A 10000-nucleotide genomic window follows, 5' to 3' on the forward strand; every position below is an offset into this window, starting at 1 on the left:
TTTAAAAGTCATGGGATCAAATTTCACCTTTGGGAAAGAAGAGAGCTTGTCCTTAGGCACAGACAAACGTAGAGCAGACCATGTCAAAAAATTAGAGACAAGCATGGCAAAGATATATGGTCTGTGGTCCGTACCTACTTTGCAACTGGCCCAAAACCTTGGCTTTCTGCCGGATCGCAAAGGATTGAGTCAAGCTTTATCCCATCATAGACCCTGCATTTATTTGTTTTGTAATAATTATAATGGGCTGTCCATCCATACAGTACTGACTGATCTTTAATCAGGTTCATTTCTGCCATACCACTCCCACTTCCCTTCAGGCTAAAATTACAGTGATAGGTCAGAAATGAGGAAAGGCAAAAAATATCCAAAAAGCCATTGTCAAATAAAAAGGGAATGCATCGAAGCAAACTGATTCTTCAGTAGACCACATCAAAGTAACCATCAACATCATCTACAAGTTGATAAGTACGTCCTCTCAACATCAAGCCTGAGTTTCTCAAAAGAGTATTATACTTCCGGCTTTTTAGCACTATATGCCAGCGATGGGAAATTCGTTGAACGCACTTGATGTCTTCAAGATCCACTCTTGTGTTGAGTGCTTCAACGATTTCCATTATCCTAAAGTGCGGTAAAATTCTCCGACTATTGTAGTATTCTAACGCAAAGAAGAAACACACAGCATCTTCGCCAAACGCGTGACTGTCTTGCTCGAGGAAAGCACTCTTGCAAAACGGCAAATTGCGACGATTAATGTATGAGCTTAGGGACTTGTCTTTCCTATTAACCATAAACAATTCGTCGAAGATTTTTATTCTACCGGATCCAGATAATTGTTGATTAAACAAAGTCTCTAAATTCTGGGTTGTTTTGTTGACAGTTGTGTTTACGTTGAGGGGTATTACTGTGTCATCACCTGTATGTCCAGTATGATCACCCGAACGGGTGCCTTCACTGTAAACAGCTTTCCTTTCTTCGACAGAAGTAAGCTTATCTTTTATGCATGGTTCCTTCATTTTTTCTACAGGCACGGGCTCTGTATGCTTATCTATTCCAAAATCGGGAAATTCTGTTTGGGTAGCAACGGTATGTAATTCCGTTGGTCCCTTCCTGACAACAGGTCTGCTTCTCGGCATGTTACAATCAGCTTCCTGGTTTATTGTGGCTTTTTCAAAACAGACTCTCCCTTTATGAGTTGTTCTTCCTGGCCTCTTTTCTCTTATTTTCACCTTCTTTTGCTTCTTCGAAAAATTATTTGCGTTACGTTTTAAGTCATATTGAGAGCCACCTTCGTCTAAGAAAGATCGAAGGCCCAAAATATCCGCGGTTAAGTCGACATCACACACTCCAAGTTCGTTAGCTTCTGCAGCAAACACATCAGGATAACACCCTACACATCCAATTCCTGTACACAATATTCTTCCCTCTGAAGTTTTATGAGTTTCTACTCCCGTTGCCCAGCGATTTGCTGTCACGAAACCAGCCATGTTTTGTTTGACGTTCATTAGGGAGGGGAGGGTAAGTGCAAGAAAGATCACGTGTTGCTTTTTGGACGGTTGTTTTGAGCGGGAAGTATGATTTCGGAGAGAGAAATTTCCGCAATATTTTGATAAGATTCCGATTATTTATAGACTCTATGCTGTAAAGTTGTCCCACAAAAGACCTATAATTTATTAATTGGCGTTCTATTAATCTAAAGTACCTCAGAATTTAGTTTTGTGTGACGCTCGAACAAAGATGGCGGACGTAGATTCTGTATTTCGAACGCCGGACTTAGTATCCCCAAATACGAGACGAAGACGCGGAATTGTTCTGACAAGTACCAATACACCGGTAACTCATTTAGCAGAGAATGACGACGCAGCAGAAAGAAGACAGAGACGGCTTTCCAAAGCAACAACAGTAAGCCTTCAAAGTCCTGCTAGTACACCAAGGAGTGCCAGTCGCCTCGACAGCGAACGGTGAGCATGTGGTCAGATCTTCCTTCGATTATTACAGAGAAGGAAAACTGAACTGTAGGTTTCAGGGCAAGTCTTGTACTTGATGTTACAGACTGTAGGTGCCTAATTTGTTCCCTGGCAACTTTTTCCAGCAAGGTTAAATTTCCAGATGTCTGTCACACTAGTTGGCAAGAATAATTCAATAAAGAAAAATTTGGTTTCATCAAACATGTTGATGAAGGTCGAATTACCACCGTGAACGATATTTAAATCGTTTACGGTGGTAATTCGACCTTTATCAACACGTTTGAAAGAGCGAGTTACAAACGAGTGTCTTAACACCGAAACCAAAGAAACTACTTTGGCCAATCAAAAAGGTCCGAGACAAGCCAGTAAACCAATCACATCTCAAAGTAATAACACATAACCGACACAAAGCGTGGGAAAATGTGCACGCGTGAACCACGCTTGGTTTTGGTTTCGCATCTGATTGGTTGAAAAAATGGTGCAAGAACTTTGAACCAATCATTGAGTGAAGTAATCATAAACCAAAGCAATTCGCTAATTACTTTCGACACTCAATTGAAAACTGCTCTAAAACCAAATTTTCCTGTTTCAATATCCTACCGACACAGCACCACAGTTTCTTTAGAAACTAGAAATTTGTTTAATTCAATATGGAGATACTCCATTTACACCAGCTGGCCTCCTTGGCACTTGCAGCCGGCAATTAATTGTGCATAAACTTAACATTGTTGGCAAGGGTGCAAAAGAGGTGGTTCACTAGGAGCAGTTACAAAATTCAGTTTACTAAAATATACAGCTAAACTGCAGAATACCCAGCCACTTGCTTGCATTTGATGGAGTGTATTGTTATATGCGTCGTTCTCCATACAATGCTGCTACAAGGGGACAATAATTTTAATTATTATATTGGCTGGGTACAAATATACATACAGCTGTATCTCATGTACTTTTGCCTCTTGAATTGAAAAAAAAAACTGTGATAAAACAATTACCATGAAATTTCCATGTCCATGTCCAATAATCTTTATATTATATTGGCTAGTTGAGGCCGGATAATTATTTTAAAGGAATTTTTGCTGTACACGATGGGAATTTGAATGATGGACCCTTAAAAATAACTGATGTTCAAATGCCACAGATGTTGAAGTTTCAAATCATAATCAGCACAAACTGGGGCTGGCTTGCCACAGTTTAAGCCCTTGGATTTCCCTGGTACCTACCTTCCATTAAAGCCTAAAAGTTGGCATTTGATGCAATAATAACTTACATTATTTTTGTAATATTTTAAAATTCTGCGATGTACCGGTACATATCTTGGATAGGAGCCAGAGCACGGGAACCAATGGATTAACCAATACTCAGTTAAAAGATTTGTACTCCAATTGTATCAAGTTGTCAACTGAAAATGTAAGTAATATTTCTTTATTCTGTAATCAGCGTTTAACAACTGCATTGCTAAGTGGAGGTTGGGTGCTTGAGAGTACTTCCACTACTGGCAGCTAGCTTCAAGATGGAGACTACCTATGGCTGGCAAAACCTGCTCACGCAGCAGAGAAGACAGGCACAAGTTGCACTGATAAACAGTGGAAAGTAGAGGTGGGGGTGGGTAGCAGGGGTTCAATAACTTTTGAAGTACCGGTAGATGCCTGGGCCAATCAATGTAAGCGGCGGTCATTCTTGTCTTTTACGAAGGTTTGAGTGAAAATCAAGGCAGAGTAGCCAGCAGTGAGAGGCCAATTTGTGACAAACTGATGGTGGTATACCACCAGTAACCGGCTGCTAATGAAACCTCTGGAGAGGGAGGCATTATACGGAGTAAAATTAAGTGGCACTTTCAGGATTTAAAGGGTTAAACTAAAAAACACTCCCCAAGAAACCAAACATATGAAAAAGGAGAGAGACTAGGGTGATGATTCCCTTGCAAGAGAAGAAATTTGATCAATCGTCTAGAATAAACAAGACGTGTACAAAAGCAATAAACAGACAAGGTCCTTTAATTCCCTCGAGAGTCAGCTTGTTCATGTAAGTCATTCACTGTCAACCCAAAAAAACCCTGGTCACATACAGTATGTATGTTTGAATCTAACATGGCCTAAATCATTTCAGCCACATGTGATTTACAGGACGGTGTATTGCTGTGTGTTTTGGTTTGAAAGATTGCATCAAAGTGGTGCAAATTGCTTGATGTCAATTTTTGTTTCCTTGATTCATAGAAAATCAATGCAAAGAATGCATTTGGTCTCCACTTGATTGACTACATGCAAGACTTGATCAAAACAGTGAAAGAAGGAGACATGACTAACTTCCAGGTGAGTAGGATGGATGTCTTACTTTCATGTATGAAGGAGGTAATTTTGTTTTGGTAAAGCGCTTTCATTACAGTCTGTACAAGAAAGGGTTGATCAAGTCTTGTACTTGATGTTCCAGACTGTAGGTGCCTAATTTGTTCCCTAATGTCCAGAAATACTGTTAACCCTTTGACGCCCAAACCAGCTTAAACCATGGGGAACCTGTGGGAGTCAGTGGGTTTATGAAATGCATGCTAAATTTTGATATCCAACAGAAAATGTCCACTCAAGGTACACCACCTTTAAGAGACCTTCTTTTGAGAAGGGTTATAACTACTATACTGTATCATGTAATGGCAATGTTATGGTACCATGAAACACCAATTATTGCTTAACAAAATGCACCTACTGTTTTTACGTAATAAGTTACCATGGCAACATTAAAGCTGTCCAAAAAACACCCTACATGATTGTATATTTTGTTTTTATTTGCTTGTAATCTCGCTTGTAGAATAGTAATTAGCACTCTGACATAGAACTATCAGCAAAGTTTTAAAAAATTCATGGAAGCCAATTCAAGCCGTAAAAATTGAAGGTAGCTCTGAATGTTGCCATGGTAACCTATTGCGTCAATAGTCCGTGCATTTTGTCAAGCAATAATATTTATTGGTGTGTTGTATGGTACCATAACATTGCTGTTACACTGTATGTGATACAGTTGAAAAGTGACTGGTTCCAGCCACCTTACATTAGTTAAGTGTCAGCACTTTTCCCCCTATTTCAGGGTCCGAAATTGGGACCAGCTGGTCGCCATGCAATGCGACTGAAAGTTGAGCCTGGGTGACCGGAATTTTCAGGCTAGTTGCCAGCTGGCGACTGATCATGAAATCTTTCAACCTTGCATCCAACTAAGCCAGCGATCGAAGAAATAATTTGTTTGAATAAAAAAACCCATGCACTGTTCTAGCTGGAAGAATGATTCCCTTAAAAATTATCCCCTTGATACTTGTCTTCCACGCAATGGACAATCAAACGACATCAGCTGCCACCTGGCTCCTGCATCAAAAAGTCAATTTCGGACCCTGTATTCCAACAATAAGGTACATGTAAGAGAGGGAAATGATCCTCTCACTTGTCTGGAAAATTTAAGGAATCGTCTCTTGTAGACACCTGAAAAATTCAGTTGGCTTTAACGAGATTCAAACATGTATGTATCCACTCAGTTGGGAGCAGGTTGATTTTTTGGGCTCGTGTTCCCGTGAAAGGACTCTATGAAGGAAATAAATGTACCTGGACAATTATTTTAAGCAATAATGCTCTTATGTGGAGTTGTGAAAGTGCCACCAAGCAGATGTTATCCTAAAATTACTATGATCATAGAGGGCACATGTACAACTGTATACATGTATCTATCAAAATAACACTTAATTTAATATTTGTTTGACTACTCTACGTGATTGTGTTTTGATACAGGTCGCAAGTTGCACATTAGATGCAAGTGCCAAAATTTATGCAGGCCGTGTTGATTCTATTCATGCACAAGCCTATAAAATGTTGGGAGGTTTGGGAAGAGCTGACAATCAAGGTAATTTTAAAGTACCAGTAATTGTAAATATAACCTTGATTACATCGTGATCAGAACCTCTAAGTTCATGGTTTTTTTGTGTACTAAGAAGTTTAACAGTATAAATTTTCTAATTTACATGTAGATGTTGTGGTGAACTTACTCCCAAGTGACACTCTGCAAAGGTTAAAAAATCTTTGAGCCAGCTTGCCCATTGGGTCTCTTAATTTGACTTCTCACATAACCACATATACACTTCGTTAATAATTGACTTGCTGTGTGAGAACTTGTGCATTCATCAGCAGAGGACAGACCACAACACCGAAGGAACTCCATTTCCTACTTTTTGCGAATAGTGTAAGAAGTCTTTTACGTCCCACTGGGTCATGGACATTGGGTTGGGTTGGGTTGGGTTGTGAGACGGTGTCTACAGTTGATCATCCTTATCTGAGAAGACTATAGGCTCGATTTCAACTCGCTTGAGTTTGGCCACCCTCCTTGAGAAGAGATGGCTGGACTCGTGAGCGATAGATTATGTCTGTGATGTAAATTTAAAATGTAATTTATGCAAAGTAAATACATTGTAGTTGTGGAGAAATAGAATTAGACAACCCAAAACATTGATTTTAACAAAACAGTAATTACATAGCACATCGTTCTGCCACAAATAAACTCAGCAGTAATTTCAATTGATTGTGAAGAATGTTACTAGCTCTCACATTTAGCGAAGTCTGAGGAGAAATTGCAGTAACAATGGATTTGAAAGCTGTAATTTGCCCTTGGCGCCGACTGGAAATTAGTGAATTCTCCGAACTCAGATGGTATCTCAGACACAATACCAGTCTCCAACTTCTTGAACACTTTCCGTTGTCAAAATCTTGGATGTTTCCTACCTTAAAGGCACTGTAAAGCTTGAATACAGTCAATACCTCGCAGCCACAATGTTTTGAACATTTCTTCTAAAGAATATAATTTATGCCTGCTTGATTTGGGCAGGCGAGTCTCTGATTGGCTGAGATCAACAATGGCTCACCTCGAGTCCAGCTTTGTCTTCAGGGAGGAGTGCTAGCTGTGGTTCCCAAACAGCTGGTAATCGAGCCTGAGAAGACTAGAGAGTCTAACCATTTGCAGACGTCATTACAAAGGCAGCACTTTCTCCTTACTTATTTAAAGACGCTGAGTGTTGGTCCGGCCAGAGTCAATCCCTTGACCTCCAGCACAATAGTCCTATACTCAACCAACTGACATGGTCTTGTAAGCAGCAAATTATGAATGCAACTGTGTTTACATGAAGATATGAAAGAAATTCTAAACAATCAAGTTATTATTTTTTACAGAAGATGAAAATGCTGTTACTGGAAACCCTGAAGAAGGACCACAACAACAAGGGTCTCAGAAAGCAAAAAAGGTAGTTCTTCTGTCTGATAATATTATAACAGATGAAACTGGGTCAATCACCATTTCCTAATTGTGCAAAGCTTTACAGTAACTATGCCTGAAATTATTTTTTATTCAAGACCACCCACCATAGACCTGGAAATACCATAGAGACAAATCTGAAAAACTTGAATGTCAACCAGTTTGATTTAGCTTTTGAGGTAAGGTGTAATATTATTTAATTTACTAGTAATAGCTATCACTAAGTGCCAACGAAACAGTCACTATAATACATAGTTTGCAGATTTGTATCAGAGTTCCAAAACACCCAACAGTAGTTGTAAATTTTTTTATTCAAAAGTACTGCTATTCAACTTATCTAGTTAACAATAATACACTAATAAAATTTGTCAACGTGTTTTGCAATAATATGGAAAATACAGCTGTAATTATTGAACGGTTGTAAGATTTTAAAAGGAATATACAATAATTAAGTTGAGTAAAATCAGTGCCATGTAAAAAATCAGCAAAGCGTTTTCAGACTTTTCAGTGTGGAACATGTAACGGGGAATCAAACTCTCTCGCACATGAAAGTTGCTTCACTTGTAGAATTTTTATTTTGCAAGATACAGCCATGAATTACAAGTCAAATTGATTGTTTAATTGTGTACTTGGCAGACAACATATTTTCTTTCAAAATTAAATTAAATTGTTCACGACTAAGTGGTTACAAAACGTAAAACAAACTGCTGCATTCGCAGGCCGAGGTCCGAAATTGACAACAGCGGCCGATAAAAACATGTACGCCGGTTTAGTTTTGAGCTCGTTCACTCAATATAGAACACGATGGTTGGAAAATAAATATTAAAGAACACTCAAAGCAAGTGTACACAACACAATGGTCAGGGAAATGGGAAAAAATGTGTGTTCACTCACCTCCGAACACAAGATCATCAGTAGTCGCGCACACGTCGCGCAAGTTTGTCTAATGACATCACACGTCAAAACACACGCTTTCATTGGTCCCTACTAAATTTCCAAGGAACCTTACATTACACTACGTAGCCTTACATTACACTTTTCACGGCACGATCAAGAATATTTCTGCCTGCTGCACCATTTCGCGTGGCATTAAGCTGGCCTCCACATTTTAACATGTTCAGCTGTCTTACGTGCTTCCTTCAGAAGCATGCCTGACAATATGGTATAACTGCTGGTGGCCATAAATTGGGCTCATGCCTCAGTGGATAAAAAACCCTTGAAACTCCCATTTGTAATTTAAAAAAAAAAAAAAAAAAAAAAAAAAAAAAAACACGGGAGGGAATAAATAATAATAAAAATTGAAGCAATAACCTAACCATAACATTCATGAGCTTATGACAAAGAATGTACTGTATGTAGACTTCTACACTAAGGTCGTGTTCTATTGGGATCAACCGTTTCAACCACAACCGATTTAGGTTGAAGCGGTTGACGTTTCCCAATAGAACACTTTTCCAACCGTTTCTCGGTTGAAACATGGTAACTCCTGAGAATAGTCATTACCAGACTTCTCAGCGATTACAAGTTGAGGGAAAGCAACACGGCAGGAGCCTGCAGCCGACTTTGAATGGTGCGCGTAAACGACAGCGGTTGCTGCCAATGCTTTCTCAACCGTTTCAACCTAATTTGATGCCGGTTGAAAAAGTTGACCAACCGAAAACGGTTTTTTCTGAAGAGAACACTAAAAAACCCGACTAACCCAACCAACTTAAAACGGTTGATCCCAATAGAACATGACCTAAGATAACCTCAGTACTGTCAATGTTATTTGTCTCAGGTTGATCCATTGTTCCATAAGACTTCTGCTGCCTTTGATGAGGGTGGTACAGGAGGACTGCTTCTTAATCACCTGTTTGTTCGGGATGATAGCTGCGAGCTTTTACTGGACTCCACTACTGTAACCATGGCAACAAGGGAGGCCTCAACAGAAGGACAAACTACCCAGGACAGCAATATGGTTGATTTGTCTGAACTGCGAGGTGAGACTAACCATCATTGACTGATACTGTTTTTTTTTTTGTATGTTTAACTGTAAGGGACAGTCTTGTCCTTTAGAATGACTCAGTAACTGCAGGGCTTGAAATTAATTATGAAAAAACCCAGTCACAATTTCAGAAATTTTAGTTGCAAAATCATCGCGCTGCAGTTTAGCAAAACCAAATATGAGCCTGCAATACTTGTTTGTATTAAGAAACCGCTAAAAATGGTGAATGATCGAAGGAATGGAGTTGTGCATGTAACATCTCAGCTAAATTACGCTATGATTACAGTACACTGTCTCATATTGAAAGAAAATTCACGGCGAGAAACAGAATAATCTTTATTCGCGCACCGGTGGCTCAGTTGGTTGAGCACCAGGCTGTCATGCGGGAGGTCGTGAGTTCAACTCCGCTGCCACTCCATGATTCAATTGTGGCAAAATTAGATTAAGCAAAAGTAGCAGCAAAGTGGCAACTGCTAACCCTTCAGTTTCAAAAGAGCGAAGGTGAAAACAAGTTGCAAATTTGCCACTTCTCCAGATATCTAGTTGCAAAGGGAAATTTTCACTTGCAAATGTGACTGTATTGGTTGCAATTTTGAGCCCTGAAGTCTCCAGTTTTGAGTCAGGATAGTAAAAAATGGTTTTGATTGGAAGGAGAATGTCATAATTAAAAGTAGTTAGTACTAGACCCTCATGTTTTGTCTTTTTCGTAACAAGTTATTTATAGCAGACCTGTGAATGTTCCAAAACTATGGAAGTAACTGCTAATTTTGCTGATTGA

The 10000-nt window shown here is 39.3% G+C and overlaps 2 protein-coding genes across 3 annotated transcripts in view; one reads left to right on the forward strand and one right to left on the reverse strand.

Annotated features, from left to right (window-relative positions):
• LOC138006812 (uncharacterized) overlaps nucleotides 1-1511 on the reverse strand; it is a 2565-nt gene extending 1054 nt beyond the window's left edge. The window contains exon 1 of the mRNA XM_068853392.1: nucleotides 1-1511. This exon is cut by the window's left edge and continues 1054 nt beyond it. Coding sequence (XP_068709493.1) covers nucleotides 420-1505 — 1086 coding nt within the window. The 5' untranslated portion in view covers nucleotides 1506-1511 and the 3' untranslated portion in view covers nucleotides 1-419.
• A 22-nt stretch (nucleotides 1512-1533) lies between these two features.
• Nucleotides 1534-10000, forward strand: part of LOC138006811 (condensin complex subunit 2-like) — a 24150-nt gene continuing 15683 nt past the window's right edge. For both annotated transcript variants that reach the window (XM_068853389.1, XM_068853391.1), the window contains exons 1-7: nucleotides 1534-1961; nucleotides 3290-3374; nucleotides 4181-4276; nucleotides 5729-5840; nucleotides 7157-7227; nucleotides 7337-7417; nucleotides 9016-9217. In XM_068853389.1, the coding sequence (XP_068709490.1) occupies nucleotides 1738-1961; nucleotides 3290-3374; nucleotides 4181-4276; nucleotides 5729-5840; nucleotides 7157-7227; nucleotides 7337-7417; nucleotides 9016-9217 (871 nt within the window). In that variant the 5' untranslated portion in view covers nucleotides 1534-1737. The remainder of the gene's footprint in view (nucleotides 1962-3289; nucleotides 3375-4180; nucleotides 4277-5728; nucleotides 5841-7156; nucleotides 7228-7336; nucleotides 7418-9015; nucleotides 9218-10000) is intronic.

Source organism: Montipora foliosa, chromosome 6 (assembly GCF_036669935.1).
Source record: "Montipora foliosa isolate CH-2021 chromosome 6, ASM3666993v2, whole genome shotgun sequence".
In the NCBI taxonomy this organism is placed as follows: domain Eukaryota; kingdom Metazoa; phylum Cnidaria; class Anthozoa; order Scleractinia; family Acroporidae; genus Montipora; species Montipora foliosa.